Source organism: Musca domestica, unplaced genomic scaffold, assembly GCF_030504385.1.
Source record: "Musca domestica strain aabys unplaced genomic scaffold, Musca_domestica.polishedcontigs.V.1.1 17, whole genome shotgun sequence".
Taxonomy (NCBI): domain Eukaryota; kingdom Metazoa; phylum Arthropoda; class Insecta; order Diptera; family Muscidae; genus Musca; species Musca domestica.
In genome coordinates this window covers 9,910,626-9,929,704 of record NW_026712230.1, presented here as the reverse complement: position 1 = coordinate 9,929,704, position 19,079 = coordinate 9,910,626, and the positions used below count along the sequence as shown (strand labels likewise).

Genomic DNA, 19,079 nt, shown 5'->3' with positions numbered 1-19,079 from the left:
ACCTAGGTTACGGAAAGAGCCACCAATCCTCATCAGTTCCCTTGTTTCTTGTCTGGGATATTCTCCCCAGAAGTTATTTTAAAAATAACTTCTATGACATTTAAAAAATGGTAAAAATAGTCAACTGATTTTGCGGTGAATGTACTTTGATCTTGTTCTCTGTTTTATTAGTTTTTTTTTTGTGTTGGTCTTTCTAAAGATGTTTCTCTTGGGTTTTTATCCTGTTATTGACTGGAATTCTAAACTATATATATAACTATATATAAAAGTATTTCAGTCTCTTTGAAAAAATCAGTGGTTTTAGTCTATTTCAGATATGAAGGCCAATTTTGTATATATTTTTTTATAATTATTCCTTTCCTCATAAAAATATGTAGTATTTTTGTCTTCAGATTTAGAAGGTTTTACAAAGGATAAATAAATTTTTTGGCTTAAGTCAAATTTTGGATTTATATAGGCAATTTTTGTAATATTTCCATCCATCCATTGGGAAACAAAATACCAAATAATAAGTTTGTAAAAAGCTCTATCTGAAGCCCTCAAAATACCTAATATTAGGAAGTACCATTATATATTTTGCAGGGAGAAATTCCCAAAATACATAAAATTTGGAAGTGCCGTCATATACGGTCAATACTTAATAGTGGATTTATCTTCACAAAATTTAGCAGGGAGAGATTTTGTCCGCTCAGAACTCAAAATGTCAAAATACTCATGATTGCGTTTGAAATTGTGGCCGAAACCTTCAAAATACCAAAAATCAGGAAGTAACGCTATATGGGGGCCTTACCGAAACGTGGGCCGATATGTTCCATTTTTAATGCCAAACATATTAGAGGTAATATGAATGTCTGAGCAAAATATTACAGCGATAAAATGCTTCCCTGAATTAATCTCCGTTTTTGGGCATCTCACCCCACTGTACGTCGTCGCATAGACTTATATAACGGCTACATTCGGTATTTCAAAAATTTGAACAGAATTTTTAACGGATTTTTTTAATTGCCAAATTCGTTCCAAATGTTGAAGGACATTTAAATTTCGGCCCGGCCGAACTTACAGCTTTTTGTGTTTGTCTAGCCCGGGTCTTGAACACGGACATTCGGGTCAAAAATCTGTCCCACAAGAAGAACATTGTTTCTCGGAATGAGGGTAAAAAACCTACCTCTGGAAAAATTTCGAAAAAGTCGATGAGTTTTTTTTTTGCAACTTAGATTTGAGAATATTGAAATAAATAATGGAAGAAGAGAATAAAAAGAGAGAGAGAGAGAGAAATTTTATAAAGATGTTGTTTTCCTTCCTGCAGAATCTGGCACATGCGCACTTACCAAAAGTATAAACGCGACAATATTTGAAATTTGCAGTTTTCCCTAACCATGTACCAGAAACCGTAGAGGTAACATCAATTGTTCAGTAGGAAACTAAAATTTGAATATTACGAGCTATAAATTTTATTTTTATCTACTTCTTAAAAATATAATTCTTAATCTACATTTTAACAAATACATTGAATTTTAAGTTTTATCTCTCAACTACTCCAATAATTTGTGGCATTTTAAGACGCTGCACTTTACCAGTGTCGGTACGTGGTAGGGCATTCACAAAGTAGACTTCGCCCCGTAGGTGATAAAAGCTATCCAGTTGCTGTTCAAGACACTCATTAACCACTTGGGTAGTTAAATTACGACCAGTCTCATCATTGGTCCTGACAATGGCACATGCTGCCAAACTACCAGCCACCAGATCAGGTAGGGGAAATACACAGACCTCCGCCACACCTGGTATGCGCTGCAACACCTCTTCTATGGGCTGAGGACATATCTGGAAACCTCGCCATTTGAACATTTCCTTGGCACGACCAATAATGTGTAAGAAACCCTCGCTGTCAAAGTACCCCAAATCTCCTGTCCTTATCCATTTGTCATGCTTGGCTTGGGCTGTGGCTTCGGGATTCTTGTAATAACCCGTCCATACATATGGACTGTGAACAAAAAGTTCACCAGTTTCATTGGGGCCCAATCGTTGTCCCGCCTCATCCACCAAACACACCTCCCTGTTGCACCAGAGTTTACCTTCCGTTTCAGGTTTAAAATTGAATGGATTGCCTCCATTGATGCTTACCCCTCCCATTATCTCAGATAAACCATAGGTCACGACAAAGCCGGGACGTTTAGTATTATCCGAGAGAATATCAATGATTTGTTCCTGTATTGTTTGAGGAAGTTTCGCACCGCCACATATCAACGTATCGATGGAAGCGAGGCAAGAGCGTACAACTTTTTTGTCTTGGTTAAGAACTAGATCAATAATCTGTGTGCCAGTCGCAAAGAAATGTGTAACTTTGTAACGCTTAATTAAATCGAGAAGATATCCGGCACTGTAGGGTCTATCGGGAACAATGCGCAACGCTGAAGATAATAAACTTTGCAGTAGATTCATAACTCCCGATGCCCAATACATGGTACTAAAACACATTAGCACTGAGTCCATGATGGCAGTGAGACTGTAAGAAAAACCGAAACAAAAGAAAGTATTTAAAAAGAGAAAAAAAAAAGAAATCGAAATTCAATCCAAAGAAAATATTATTAAATAAATAATAGAGGGATAATACTGAAACACCGACATAACCTATATTTTAAACTAATGACTCTTGAAATATTCAAAGCTTTATATTATATGCTGCGATGAAATATGAAATATTGGACTTATTTTGTATATGGGGTTTTGCTCTGTAAACCGAATCCACCTGGAATTTCTAATGGAAACCGAGATCTCTTTTTTGGTGTCTTATGGTGGAATTTGATGACGAATATTTTTGTATTTGACGTCATCCTCTAAAACGATGCTTAATAGAAGAATTTTGTATAATCTCAATCGAAGTAGAGCTTTAACCCTAATATATTTTTTGTCGATATCAGATTTAGAGCTTTGATTTATTCTGGAAGTAATAGTAAAATCTTGTGGCAAAAAATTATGTCGAATATCTTGACTTGCTACGATCCCATTGTAATGGAGTTTAACCCGCGTTGAAAGAATTAATTATTTTGAAATTAAAATCGTTGTTACACTAAAGTTGTCAACGGTTCTTTTTTTTTGGAAATAAGTACTGTAAATGTACGAAAATGAGCAAATGGTACTGTTTGATATATTCGGTTTTAATTGATCAAATAGAGCTAAGTCTCTCTAAGTGATTGTTTTTGAGTAAAAGAATTCTAAAATTTAGCATAGGATGGTGTACGACAAGTTCCAAATGCTTCTAATATTAGATGTTCAAAAAATGGAACATGTACGATATGTAGGCTTAAGACAAGTTTAGAAAGTGCTATGATGTGACTATAAATTAGAAATATGAGGGATTGATGTTGTAGATCAGGAAATATAACGTACAGCTGTATGAAAAATACAGTACACGCTACTAAGAACTGTGATATTGACATGAGTGCATCAGCAGAAATGGAAAAGTAAAGAAGCGACTTAATCGAAACCCGCGTCGCAGTGGCCGAAAAAATAGCTCGTAAAATGAACATATCGCAATATTCCATTCGGCATATATTGAAAAATGAGCTCGGGGTAATACCATTGACATTCCAAAAAGTGCAAATTACACCGCAACAGAAAGAATATAGACTCAAAAGAGATAAAGAGTTACATTGCTTGGCCGAAAGTGGTGAACTGTAGAATTTGGTTTTCTCCGATGAGAAAGCATTCGTTGTCCAGCAGTTTGTAAACAAACAAAATGATCGTGCCAAAGAGGTCAGCTGAAAATGTGCACCTTCGGTTGGCCACCAGAATTCAAGCGCCGGCCATAGTGCTGGTGTGAACCGCCTTAACAGCCGATGATCGCTCTCTGCTCGTATTAATCGACCGTGACATCAGAATAAATGCCGAATATTGTCGCGAAAATAATTTGGAAGGTGTATTAAAGCCTTCGGTTTGCAAACATTTTGGCCGCAGACCTTGGACATTCCAAGAGGACTCAGCACCATCACACTTAGCACGCGCCACCCAAGAATGGTTACAAAATGAGGTTCGTCGCTTCATTTCCAGCGCACAGTGATCAACAAAATCTCAGAATACCAATCCGTTTGACTGGAGTATTTTGGAAAGCAAGGTTGGTACTAAAAAATACCAAAGTGTCGATCACCTTAAGCAAGCGCTTCGGCGGGAATGGGCCAAAATACCGCAACATTCGTGCAGCATGTGACGGTTTCATTGCTTCAACGCTTCAGGGCCTTGAACTATAATCTTTACTAATACACAAATGTGTAAAAAATATACATTGTTACAACGTTGTTTTATGGAAAAATGTAAGTTCCGCTGAGCCGAACTTTGAATACTCTCCACCATTTGGAAGGAATTTGGCAATTTTCAAAAAAAAAAAAAATAAATAAATAAATAAATAAAATCCGTAAAAAATGCTGTTAAAATCTTAAAAATATCGAATGTGGTCTATACGACGACGTGGATCTGTATAGGCAACTTTTGTCATAAGCCATTACAATATTCAAATGCAAAACGTGGACCTGCACAGACAACTTTCTATAGTATCCGTTACGAACTTCAAATACAAAATTTGAAACAATTCCGTTGAACAATGTCGCTAAGATCATGCAAAATACCAAATACAGGGAGTTACCGTTTTATTGCGGATATGCGAAGACGAGGACCAGCAAATTCAATTTTCTGTCACCCGCTGTAATATTCATTACGAACTTCAAATACCAAATTGGAAACAATTCCGGTAAATAATGTCACTTAAATCACCAAAGTACCGAAAAAAGGATGTACCATTATATGGGGGCTATACCAAAACGTGGACCAACATGGCCCATTTTCAATACCAAAATTCCTGCAGACGTAATAAACATTTGAGAAAAATTTTATCTACCTACTTCATTTCGTTCGAAAGCTAGAGTGATTTCCACAGACGGGCAGCCGGTTAGACGGACTGACATCGCTAAATCAACATAGAATTTTATGCTGATCAAGAATATATATACTTTGTGGGGTCTAAAATGTATATTGCGAGGTGTTACAAACGGAATGACAAACTTAAAACTGGAGGGTATAAAATTTTACGATTGCAAGTCTTTAAATGCTTAAAGAATCTTTAAAACCCCACGATTTTAACACTGTAGCATTTTGAAATTAACGAATTTAACTTTATTGGTCCTTGAAAAACTTTTCTTTAACAAATCCTTTAACAAAAAAAATCCTTAACAAAAAATCTCTGCCCTTCAAAAAATAAATATTGTAAGTTTATAGGTGTGGGAAAATATTTTTTAAACAATTTAGGTTTTAAAAAAACCACAACTATAGCTCTATGTTTTGAAGAATCCCCTATCGAAACTCTGTTGGTCCTTGAAAAAATATTTTCTAGAAATGTAGGTCCTTAAAAAATCCCCACACTAGTAACTGCATTGCAACTGATATAAAAAATCCACGTCTTTCTCAGAAAATATATTTTTAACGAATAATCGCGATTGAAATCTTTGTAGCTGTTAGAAAGTATTGTTTGAAAATATTTTTATAAATCCTTTAAAAAATGGGAACTAAAAAATAAAAATTTTTAAAAAATCTGTGTGTTTGAAAAATACTCTTTAAAAAGTTCTCCCTTGTAACGCTGTGGTCCTTCTTTATAAATCCGCCATTTTAACTCTGTGGGTCTTTGAAACATATTTATTTAAAATCCAAGATTGTTCCACCGATTCTAACACAGTGGATTCGTGAAAAATCACGACTGGTCCTTAATAAATATGCCATGATTGTAATCCTCTTGGTCCTATGGATCTTGAAAAAAATACTTCTTTAAGATTTAGGACTCCAATTCTACTGATTTTTAAAATATTATAATGTGGTGGTTCCTAGTAAATTGTAGACAACTGGGGGTCGTACAATCCTGTATTATATTCACAATTTTAACTTTGAAGAAATGTTAAAAACACAATTGAAACTCTGTAGGTCCTAAGGCTTTTTTTAAATCATCGATTATAACACTGTGGAAACTTGATTTTTTTTTAAATCCACGATAGTTATTCTGCGGGTCTTCGAAAAAAAAAAAAATTCTAAAAAATCCACAGCTCCATAGTAGCTCCGTAAGTCTCTAGATATCTATATATATAAAAATCATTTGTTGTTTGTTGGTAACGGAATCAGTTGAAAACGGCTGGACCGATTTGCATAATTTTTTTGTACGAACCTTCGTCATACCCCGAGTTAGGTTTTTAAAGAAAAAAATATTGACCACGCCTACTTTTACGCCCACTATATTGATTTATCTAAAATCTTTATATTTGCCAGATAATGAAGATATCGGTTTGAAAATTATTACACGAGATACTGTTGAATTTCCCTCCAAACTCAGGAATTTATTTGGGCGCTAGGAAGCTGACCACGCATACTTCTAATCTATATATATAAATGAAAGTTGTGTTAGTTACTACGCTTATAACTTAAGAACCGCTGAACTGATTTTAATGATTCATACAAATTCGGAATTGTCTCCTATCCGAAAAGGATAATATACAAAAAAAATCACGTAAAAATGTGATATATTAACATTTTCATTTTGACTTTTGAAATGTACAATAGTAATGTTTTATTTTGCATGATTTTTTTCCATTTTGACTTACTTTTTTCTAATGTACATTTGTAGTGTTTTTTATATTTTATTTTTGAATTCGAATATTAATATTAATTTATTTAATTGACTTGATTTCTTGGGAACTGAAATTGATGACGGGTTACATGGAAGTATAGTACCGAATTATGTGGTGGCGAAACGGAATAGATGATACCGAAATAATTTAACGCGGTCACACCAAAGTTAAAAGATAATTACTTTTTCAAAATCGCTAGAAAAAATCATGAAAAAGAATTCTCAAAAATTCTCAAGTCGGGAAAAGATCGAAAAAAATTACAATGGAATCGAATTACAAAATAATAGTACATTCTATTGACAAACTTTGTAAGGATCTTTAAAATGAAATAAGTGTTAAATAGGATGTTAACTGACATCTACCCTTCAACTCGAGGGCCTACATCGTGGTTCAGCTGGAAAATGCGCAGACATTTAAACAAACAAAAATGACCGAAAAAGACTAATGGGGCTCATTTCAAAGCATGGACCTTCTTCTTTCATGTGACAATAATCCGTCCAATGAGAGCTCAAAATACAAAATTCTTTGAGAGTACAATCAGTAAAATACCAAATTTAAAGTGTGCAAAATAGTAGAGCGAATGGGACTTTTAGTATGAAAAGGATTTATATCCTTCCAGAAATTCTTTCAAAACATTCAAGATAACTTAAATCGCTTTTGCAGGTCTTGATATCGATCATAACTCACGGATAAGGGTACAACCCGATTTCATATTTATATAACCATCTATGATTTAAGCTATTTTTGGGGTCTTGGCCACTTTTTCATTTTTTTGGCCCTTATTTGAAATTTTCAAAGTTGGTCTTGACCACCTTCATCAATTGATTTGGCTAAAAATTTTATTTATACTACCCTGTGGTAGGTCACCATCATACAGATAATTATCACACAGGAAAGTTTGGAGTATCCCCAAGTCCACTTTCACATCTAATGTGTGGTCAGAAAAGAAAATTTTGTATTCTATTGAATTTTTAACCCCCAAGAGAATATTGGTTGGGTATAACCCTCATATGAATGTATCCCTGATTCCAGTTATGACTGTGGCAACGTTTTTCAACTGATTTGGCTATTATTTGGCATCTTGGCTTTTCTGTTTCGAGGGTCTTGACCACATTTTCCAATCGATTTTGCTGTATTTAGGCTACTTTGTGAGTAGAGAACCATTGTACAGAAAAATGTCAACATACGTAAATATTTTGGTACAGTCCCCAGGGCCGCCGATCTATTGTGATTTTTACCGATTGGCGGACGACAACACGGGAATTGTTTAATCGACATTGAATTTTACTATGAACAAGAACATAGACTTTTTGGGGACGCTAATGCGCAATTTGAGGTGCTATGGTAATGGGTGTAAAAGCGTTATTAACTTTGACTATTCAGAAATTATTTTGCCCTCCTTCCATAGGTATTTATTTCTTTTTAGTCGGATCAATATTTATATTAAAATTTGTTCACCTTTAAAATTTGCATTACAGACTAGAACTTCGGGCCGGCAACGCGGACCGGGCCAGCTAGTATATATATATATATATATATATATATATATATATATATATATATATATATATATATATATATATATATATATATATATATATATATATATATATATATATATATATATATATATATATATATATGTATATATATATATATATATATATATATATATATATATATATATATATATATATATATATATATATATATATATATATATATATATATATATATATATATATATATATATATATATATATATATATATATATATATATATATTTTTTTTTTTTTTTTTTTTTTTTTTCAATAAATGTAAGTCCTAAGTCCTTAAAAGATAATATTTTATCTTTTGAAAATTCTACAATTATTACTCTATGGGTCCTTGAAAAAATATCGTTTAAAACTCCTGTAGGAGTCCTAGATAATTATTGTTTTAAAATTCACAATTGTTACTCTGCGGGTCCTTGAAAAAACATTTTTTTCCACAATCGTAACTCTATGATTCCACAAAAATATATGAAAGCCACGATTGTAACTATGCGGGTCCTTGAAAAATATTCTCTAAAAATCCACGATTGCAAATTTATAATCTAAAAATCTGCAGATTTTTTACTTACTATATTAAATTATGGAGCATAGCCTGGTGGGAACACATCACTCCCTTTGGTGTACCCGTTGTACCGGATGAACTAAGTATAGCTGCCGTATCGGCACTTGTCAATTTCGAGCATGGAAATATTAAAATATCTCCGACATCGTTGCGCTTCTCTACCAAATCTTTAATGTTTAACACTCCCGGCAAGTTACCGGTCATCAAAACAATTTTGGCATCCAATTGCAACTGTTCCAAGGCAAAAAGAACATTTTTGTAATTTTCCTCATCGCAGTAGATCACACGCGGTCTTGTAGTTTCATAGAGCTTTGTTATGGTATCTAAAAAGGTAGAACCCTCGTATTAGAATTCAATTTTTCTTCGATTTTTTTTTTTTGTTTGCATTCTCATTACCCTTTTCAAATTTATCATAGACTCCATGGATGGGAGTTCCACACAGAAATGAAGCCAAAATCACTGTGGCAAGATGAAGTGAATGTTTGACATAAATACCCACAATATCACCGGACTGTACACCCATATCAAGAATATTTCGCGCCAGTGACATACTGTGATCTAGGTAGTCCTGGGCCGTTAGAGATTCTCCCGTTGATTCCAAAATTTGTATTATTTTCTGTGGAGTTTTACGCAGTTGTAATACTATGGCCTCGCCCACCGTCATTTCTCGGCTATAGGTTTCTTTGCATCGAGGTCCAGACCATATTTTCTCTTCTTCATTGTATGCCGTTCCTGAGAGGTAAGCCATTTCGTAATATGTTTTTTCTTTTTTTTTTTTTAGATTTGAATTTTGTCTTTACAGTCCAAGCAACTTCGGAATACTGATGGAATTCTAACATCGCTGGGTATGATTGAGAATCACATTTGAAAACATTTACCTTATCACCCCGTTAGCCCTTATATCATATAATGTAACGAAGGGAACTGCGTTTTGAAATTTACGATGTAATCTAACAAGTTGCTAAATTCTGATGGCATTTTTATTATCGAATCTCCGCTTTCATTGTTGATTGAACTGATGTAAAACCGGTTTTTATATGCAGTGATTAAATTATAAGTGTAAATATTGTCCAGTCATCATATGTTGAGCTCTCAGATAAGGTAAATTAATTGAATTATTAATTTTTAAATCGGTCGATATCACGCATTATGTCAATGGTCGATATGGTGATTTAATTTGATAAGCTAACACGTCTGGCGGTAAATGTCCGTAAACGTATTATGACAGACAGATCTTGATAAAATCAACTGAGACTGCATCAGATACAACACTTTAGAACTTTTTTTGGGTCATTTTTGGCGAGGAAATTTCAAGTGTGTCTGCGGAATGATAATCAATTAGCTTTTTTGATGGAAAGATTGTAAACGTTTTATTTAACGAAAAATGTATTGGATCGGTAAAACTTGTCACCACTTAGTAAGGAATCTTCACATACAGGGCGAGATTAAAAAACTGCAACCAACTTCAGACTGCTGTCGTTTCTAAGCCACTTGTCCGACAGCTGTTAAAATTATTCCAGTGACACCACATTATATTGTTTACAAGCGTACAAAAGCATTTTGGTGAGAATTTTCCAGAAACAAAGTTATTCGTGATGGAATTCATGCGTGATAGTGTGAATCCTTTATATTTGGCTGGAAAACCTCAAGTGGCTATAGTTAGAGGACTTCAGCATTTAAATGTAAATAAATCTTTTGTGTCTTGTACCATCGCTCATTACCGTGATACTGGTAGCGTAGTCCGACGTTAAGGAAGTGGACGGAAGAAAACAGCAACATTAACAGAAATGGTTCGAAAAGAAAAGAAGGGATTTGATCGAAACCAACGTCGCAGTGGCCTAAAAATGGCTCGTGAGCTGGACATATCGCAATATTCCATTCGGCATATACTGATGAGAAAACATTCGTTGTCCAGCAGTTTGTAAACGAACAAAATGATCCCAAAGCTGTCAGCTGAAAATGTGCACCTTCGGTTGGCCACCAGTACTCAAGCGCCGGTTTGGGCCGCTATAACAGCCGGTGGTCGCTCTTCGCAGTCGTATTAATCGACTGTGGCATCAGAATAAATGCCGAATATTATCGCGAAAATATTCTGGAGGGTGCATTAAAACCATGGGCACGCAAATATTTTGGCCGCAGACCTTGGACATTCCAGCAGGACTCAGCACTAGCGCACAATGTCCACCAAAATCTCTGGATACAAATCCGTTGGTGTCTGGAATATTTTGAAAAGCAAATTTGACACTAAAAAAAACAAGGTGTCGATCACCTCAAGACGGGAATGGTTTCATTGGCCGTTTGAAGGCCGTACTTCGTGCCAAAGATAACCATTTCGAACAAATCCTAAATTATTCCAAAATTTGATGCTATTTCCGACATTTTTTGCTTCCATTCATTAAAACTTAAAAAAAAGTAAAAATTATGGCGTTTGACATTGTAGCAGTTTTTTATCTCACCCTGTATAGGTACCTGATTATGTATAGCCCCCAATATTCGATATTTTGAGGATTTACACCACATTTTTCCACGGATTTGTCTAAAAATTGGTATTTGTAGGTTATAATGGGTTCTAGATCCGGTGGATATTCGGTCACTTGGGTAAAAAAATGTTTTTATACCCTCCACCATACTATGGAGGGTATATTAATTTTGTCATTCCGTTTGTAACTCCTTGAAAAACTCATGTCATACCCAACAAAGTATATATATTCTTGATCAGCGTAAAATTCTTGGACGATTTAGCCATGTCCGTCTGTCTGTATGTGTGTCTGTCTGTCTGTCTGTGCGTCTATCTGTTGTAATCACGCTATCTTTCGAACAAATGAAGATAGACATTTTTGCAAATATGTATATTTTGCCAGTAGTAGGTTAAGTTCGTAAATGGGCCATGTAGGTACAAGTTATCATATAGCCCTCATATAACGGTACCTCCCGATATTCGGTATTTTGATGATTTTAACGAAATTATTCACCGGAATTGTTTCAAATTTGGCATTTGGAGTTCGTAGTAGATACTGCAGCATAAAACAGAAGGTTCACGTCTTCGTATAGCCCCCATATACCGTACCCCCGATATTCGGTATTTTGATGATTTTAGCGACATTATTTAACGGAATCGTTCCAAATTTGGTATTTGAAGTTCGTAATAGATACTTCTGCCCATGCCAGAAAATTGTCTGTGCAGGTCCAGGTCTTCATACAGCCCCCATATAACGGTACCCCTTGATATTCGGTATTTTGATGATTTTAGCGGCATTATTTAACGGAATCGTTCCAAATTCGGTATTTGAAGTTCGTAATAGATACTGCAGCATAAAACAGAAAATATGCCATGTAGGTCCACGTCTTCGTATAGCCCCCATATACCGTACCCCGACATTATTTAACGGAATCGTTCAAAATTTGGTATTTGAAGTTCGTAATAGATACTTCAGCCCATGCCAGAAATTGTCTGTGCAGGTCCAGGTCTTCATACAGCCCCTATATGACGGTACCCCCCAAATTTATTGCCAAATTTATACCAAATGGTGGAGGGTATTAAAAAAATATCCCAGACTCTCTTTCCGAAACCTAGGTATTCCCTGTCTTACCCCCTGGTAAACATCTCCATCGTTCTCCACTAATAAACAAACGTTGTTTAAAAACAACAATAAAGAGATGAAGCCTGACTATTTTGCAACAACAAAATACTATGGTATCCCGAAAGGTATCTTGAACCAAAAAAAAAAAAACAGTTTTCAATACAGTATAAACATCATTCATTTATTCCAACGCCTCTAATGCTGTATCTTTCATCGACATTACCAATTCCAAAACTTTGCTTCTTCTTACCTTACCCGATCCAGTTTTTGGTAAGCTATCGACAAAATAAACCCCGTCGCTAATATGATATATACTACCCATATTGGCTGCCACATGCTTCTCAACATCCTTGGCCGTGAGACGTATGCCCTCCACAGTCTTATTGCGCACCACGACACATGCAATTAAATTCGCTGCCACCATATCGGGAACTCCAACAATACACGTCTCAGCGATGCCGCGTAAACGATAAAGAACATCTTCTATCAGGGGTGGATAAATTTGGAAATTTTTCGATTTAAAGACATCATTATCACGGGAGCAAACGTGAAGAAATCCCTTATCGTCAAAGAACCCAATATCACCTGTGTGCAGCCAACCATTTTTAAGAGCTTTCCCTGTGGCCTCGGAGTTTTTGAAGTAACCCTTCCAGGTGTATGGTGTCCATATGCATATTTCGCCATGTTCGGTTGGTCCCAAACGCTGGCCTTGTTTGTTAATAATTTTTACCTTATTATTGGGCAGCAGCTTGCCCTCAGTTCCCTCCAAACTATCGGCCACATAATGTAAATTACTGCTCAAAATACCCGATAATTCAGTCATGCCATAGACCACGTTGAAACCAGGTCTTCGTTTGTTGCACGCCAAGATGCCGTTCATCTTTTCCTGTACGGCCAAAGGTATCTTTGAACCGGCCACCAGGAGAGTATCAATCGACCTTAAGGAGCTCTGAATTCGCTTGGTATCTGCATACATGCACAATTCCGCCATATAACTACCACTTGCAAAGAAATGTGTTATTTGGTGACTTTCAATCAATTTTAAAAAGTAGTCGGTTGTAAAGGGTCGCGTGGTTAAAATACGCAGACAACCGCTGGTCAGAGAGGAGAGCATCATTAAAACACCCGATATCCAATACATGGTACTGAAGGTGGATATCACCGAATCTCTTTTGATGGTCAAACTAAAATTGAAATATTAATGGGAGGCATTTGAATTTCGTGATCGCCGTCAAGGGTCCCGCAAACTCGGGTTTAATTTTTAAGGCAAGTAAAAGATACATACCATACTTTTTGATTCAGCAAAGCTCTGTGGGAGCACATAACACCCTTGGGCGTTCCTGTAGTACCGGAGGAACACATAATCAAAGCCGTGTCGTTTCCATTAAGATCGTGGCAGCCATATCTGACAATAAACAAGATAGAGAGTATCAGTCGATTTGGCCACAGATATATAACTCGGAGAGGTCATTTTCCACAGAAGACCAAGACTTCAAAACGGCCATATCTCTATAGTAGTCTTATAGCAGACTTCAAAAGTTTTATTTTTTGCGACAAATTCTGTTTGTGGAAGAGTATGAAAAATATGATATCTACGGAAAACCTCAATTCATCGCCTAGAAAATCTCAAATCCTTTGGGAAGGCTTTAGAGTTAAAAACCTGAAATTTGCTATAAGAATCAAGGTTGAAAATTGGGTTAAAGGTGCTTTCGGAAATATGTACTAAGTATGCGAACCGTACTAAATCGTACTAAAATTGGTACCGTTTGTTTTAGAGAGAACGGATGAAGCTGAAATTTTTAAATTTTTTATGTTGGGGACCCTTTTGACGGTAGGTTTTTGATTAAGAGGTGATTTTGGAAACGTGTACTATAAGTGCACGAAAAGTATTGAAGAGTACTATATTTAGTACAATTAGGGTGAATTTATAGGACTGGAATCCTTAAAATGGATATTTGAAGTGTTGCATCCGAGATTGAGATATCGAGGTGGTTTAGGAAATGGGTACTAAAATTAATAATATTTTTTTCGAAAAGTACTAAATTTGGTATTGAGTGAAGAAATAGAGCTGAAATCCCAAAATTTGATATAGATGTGACGGTTGGTGTCTGTTTGTTCAAAAAGTACTAATAGGTACCGAATTGGGCATTCGATAAATGTATAGAACTGGAATCCCGAAATTTGAGATTGTCGTCTTTGCTGATATATGGAGATGGTTTTGGAAATGTGTACTATAATTGTAGGAAAAGTTCTAAATAGTATTAAATCTGGTATTGGGCGAAGGAAACATCCTTGCAGAGAACTGCTCATATACATCCAAATTTAGGTAAAAATTTAAAAGCATTTTTGAAAGCAATTTTTTAACATTTCTTCCAAATGGTTAAGGGTATTAAAGGTTCGGCTCGGTATATAAGAAATTTTTATATTGGAAATTTTTTATACCCTCCACCATAGTATGGAGGTTATATTAAGTTTGTCATTCCGTTAGTAACACCTCGAAATATACATTTTAGACCCTACAAAGTATATACATTCTTAATCAGCATAAAATTCTATGTCGATTCAGCGTCCGTCTGTGGAAATCGCTCTTCGAACGAAATGAAGTAGATTGATAAAATTTTACTTAAATGTATATTATGTCTGCAGGACTTTTGGTATTGAAAATGGGCCATGTAGATCCACGTTTTGGTATAGCCCCCATATAACTTTACCACCCGATATTCGGTATTACTCACCGAAATTGTTTCACATTTGGTATTTGAAGTGCGCAATGAATACCACAGTTTTAGACAAAAAATTGTCTGTGCAGTTCCACATCTTCATATAGCCTCCCCAAAACGGTACCTCAAAATATTAGGTATTTTCATGATTTTAGCGACATTATTCACCGGAATTGTTTGACATTTGGTATATAAAGTTTGTAATGGATACTACAGGATATGGCAGGAGATTATCTGTGCAGGTCTACGTCTTCGTACAGCCCCCATATAACGGTACCTCCCAATATTCGGTGTTTTGATGATTTTAGCGACATTATTCACCGGAATTGTTTCAAATTTGGCATTTGAAGTTCGTAATGAATATTAGAGCCTATGACAGAAAATCGTCTGCGTAGGTCCACGTCTTCTTACAGCCCCCATATAATGGTATTTTTGATAATTTTAGCGACTTTATTAATCGTAACTTTTTTCAAATTTGTATTTGAAGTTCGTAATAGATACTGCAGCCTTAGGCAGAAAATTGTCTGTGCAGTTCCACATTTTGGCCCCCATATAATGGTACCTCCCGATATTCGGTATTTTGATGATTTTAGCTACAATCTTCACCGATTTTTTTTTCAAGTTTCGATTTAGAATATTGTAATGGCATATGACAAAAGTTGCCTATGCCGGTCCACGTCTTTAGACCCTAATATGACGGCTACATTTGGTATTTTTAAGATTTTAACAGAATTTTTAACGGATTTTATTTTTTTTTTTTAATTGCCAAATTTGTTCCAAATGATGGAAGGTATTCAAAGTTCGGCCCGGCGGAACTAACAGCCTTTTTTCTTATTTGTATCAAACTTGCGCGAAATTAAATGGAAAATATGACTAAAATGCCACAAATATTTGAAATCGTGGTTTACCTCTTTTTCCCATAATGCAAGAGCTTGCCTTGCGCGACAAGATTGACGCATTGACATTGAGACCCAATTTCGGTGAAAATTTTTTTCACGCACGTGAGTGATCTATTGTGGTGCTATATTAAAACTAATGGCTGTACAAACACCCCCGCTTCAAGTCAACATTAATTTGTGAGATACCACCGAAAAGTTAGAAAGATAATGCCCACATTGGACTATGCGGAAGGGCCATTTGAATCGCAGTCGCGATCGACATTGGCATGAAATAATCTTCAAACATTAAATTATATGAACCATACTATCAATTAAAAAACACATTTCATGAATTTTTTTGAATCCTATAGCTTAAAAAAATCACCCTTTATAACAACAGTAGCCGATATTCGGTATTTTGATAACTTTAAACGCATTTTCAATGGACTTTTTTAACTCGATCTCAGCACTTATTTTCAACAATATTATTTTACAAATGAAGGAGGGTATTAAAATTCGGTCCGGCTTAGCTGATTTTTTACTTGTTTCATATAGTAGTTTTCTTTTTTATATTTTTTCATAATATACTCACCTGAAATCTTTCCGAATTTCACATTCCTTAATTTTTAGCAAATCCTTTATGTGACCCACCCCAGGAACACCATCACTATCATTCATAATAAAAATCTTTGCCTCCAATTGCAATTCGCGAATAATATCTTTGGCTATCTGGTAATTTTCCACTTCACAAAAAAGAATTTTGGGACGGGTTACCTTATAGATAAGGGAAACACTATCTAAGGGAAATGGGCGATAGAGAAGAAATAATATCAAGAAAATAAAAATCCCAACAAATTTCTAACAACTCACCTTTATCGAATCCTGGATACAAGGCATTGACGGGTGTGCCAGCCAAAAATGAAGACACCATCAATGTTGTTACTTGCGTCCAATTGTTGGCAAACAAGCCAATTATATCACCCGGACGTAATCCGAAATTCCAAAGGTGTTTTGTGAGGGCCTCAGCACATTTCAGCAATTCTCCAGCTTTTAGCTTTTCTCCGCTTATATCATGGATTTGTATGACCTTTTGAGGTTGCTTAGAGAGCACATCATAGATAACTTCACCCAGTGTTATATTCTCATTGTAGATTTCCTTGCAGTTGGGTCCAGACCAGAGTTTTTCTTTGGCATCGTAGTGGGTGCCTGTTAGAGGGTGCATTGTACCCTAGGAGTCTTTGCAAATAACTGACTTGCAATGGGGTTTCATCACCTGCTGATGGTTGCTTTTATAAAACCTGGGGAAAAATTGTTGCATGCCACATTCGATTGTTGAACAATGACATTTAATCGAAACAATTAACTGACAATTTGAATTTAAATTGCTGTTACTATTCTCAAATATTAAACTGTACAGTAACCGTATTTTCCTAACAATGTTTGAACTTATTAACTTTGAATTTACAATTTAATATAGCTTCGACTTAATAATGATGGGTTGTCTAACAAATTCACAATTTGTCAAAAATAAATCGCCGACATGGTCATGCAATGTTTTTTATTGGATATTTGATACCTTAACTCGGGTGGAAATTTAGTTATAAGGGAGGAAAAACAATCGAACACACTGCACTTATAAGAATGATCGAAATAAAAGAATAAAGCAACAATTCCTGTGAATATTATACCTAAAATCGTGAATATACCGAATATATGGTGGACCTATATAGGCAATACTCTTCCAGGGGATTAAATAATCAAAAGGAACTCCTTGTATAGATTTTCAGACAATTTCATTGAAAAATTTGGCTCTAACCATTAAAATATCGAATATCGGGGGTACCGTTATATGGGAGCTATTTGATATCGTGGACCGATACAGAGCATCTTCGAACTTGACTTGCCTGCAGACAAAAGACTGATCTTGGCAAAAACGTTACTTCCTATTTGTATTCGTTTTGACTTTAGTGTAATAACAACAGAAGGGCGGACGGACAGGGCTAAATCGTGTTAGAATTTTACGCTAACCAAAAATAGGTATACTTTGTTATGTATAATATTATTATTTCGATGAGTTACAAACGGAATGACGAACTCAATATACCCTCTATAGTATAAATAGTGAAGGGTACAAAATTTTTGAGATAAATCAATCAGGTTTGCTTTACCGTTAACTAAAAAAAATTCCCATTAAAACACACATACAGGCATACATCTCAAAGTGGCTGGCCTTTGCAACGAATTCCATCTTCAAGGTTTTGACCCGACTTTGGGCTGTTGGCGTATACCTGAGTTTGATTTCCTCGATTTTACTAGTGAGTGAAAAATGCTCGCGAGGGTAGAGTACTCAAAGAGTATGAGTTTTACAAAGAGGTTTATTTTCCATTTTTTTGTTTTAAGCGATAATGCTCGCGATAACTTCCGTTAAAAAAAATGGGAGCAATTATTTCCAAACTAGAACAAGGGTTTACTCTAAGAGTGTCATGAAGAGAATAAATTGTTATATGGTTTGTTAGTGTTAGTATGGGAGGGGGGCTTCGGGGACTTCAATTCTATTACAAATGAATTCGGTGAAATTTTGTGAGAGTTGAAAAAATGCACACACATACAAATAAAACCAGTAAAGAAATGTCAAATATATGGACGAACCGACCTTATGATATTATACACCACAGTGCTTATTTAGTAGAGCTACCGTTAACAAATATACGTTGATGTTGGGAATTCTTGTAAAGCAGGAGCTATAGCTATATCTGACTTGATTTTTGCTATAATATATTCTATTTTAGCTGATATTAGATATCAAATCTGATTAAACATATATATGGGACCTATACCTATTTCTAAACCGATTTTTTACCAACTTTTGCACACCGTTTTCCAGTCTGAATTCATGCATAAAGGTATGAAATAATAAATCTGATAAAATTTAGCAAAGCTATTTCTGAGTTATATTTGATAACTTTTTCCGAATATCTTTTTTAGGGCTGTAGGAACAAAAATAATAATCGGATGAAAAAAAGGAAAAAAAGTGGCTATCATTAGAGCACTCCAGCATTTGAATGTAAATAAATCTTTTGTGTCTCGTGGACGGAAGAAAACAGCAACATCAGCAGAAATGGTTG

The 19,079-nt window shown here is 35.3% G+C and overlaps 2 protein-coding genes across 2 annotated transcripts; both read right to left on the bottom strand.

Annotated features, from left to right (window-relative positions):
* Positions 1–1,435: 1,435 nt before the first annotated feature.
* LOC131801633 (uncharacterized) lies at positions 1,436–10,386 on the bottom strand. Its single transcript, XM_059120491.1, has 3 exons — positions 9,172–10,386; positions 8,783–9,098; positions 1,436–2,503 (listed from the first exon to the last, which is right to left on the bottom strand). The coding sequence occupies exons 1-3, from the start codon at positions 9,521–9,523 to the stop codon at positions 1,522–1,524; spliced, it is 1,650 nt and encodes a 549-aa protein (XP_058976474.1). The 5' UTR covers positions 9,524–10,386; the 3' UTR covers positions 1,436–1,521.
* A 2,130-nt stretch (positions 10,387–12,516) lies between these two features.
* LOC131801632 (2-succinylbenzoate--CoA ligase-like) lies at positions 12,517–17,234 on the bottom strand. Its single transcript, XM_059120490.1, has 4 exons — positions 16,825–17,234; positions 16,547–16,751; positions 13,642–13,761; positions 12,517–13,540 (listed from the first exon to the last, which is right to left on the bottom strand). The coding sequence occupies exons 1-4, from the start codon at positions 17,174–17,176 to the stop codon at positions 12,538–12,540; spliced, it is 1,680 nt and encodes a 559-aa protein (XP_058976473.1). The 5' UTR covers positions 17,177–17,234; the 3' UTR covers positions 12,517–12,537.
* Between the last annotated feature and the right edge of the window lie 1,845 nt (positions 17,235–19,079).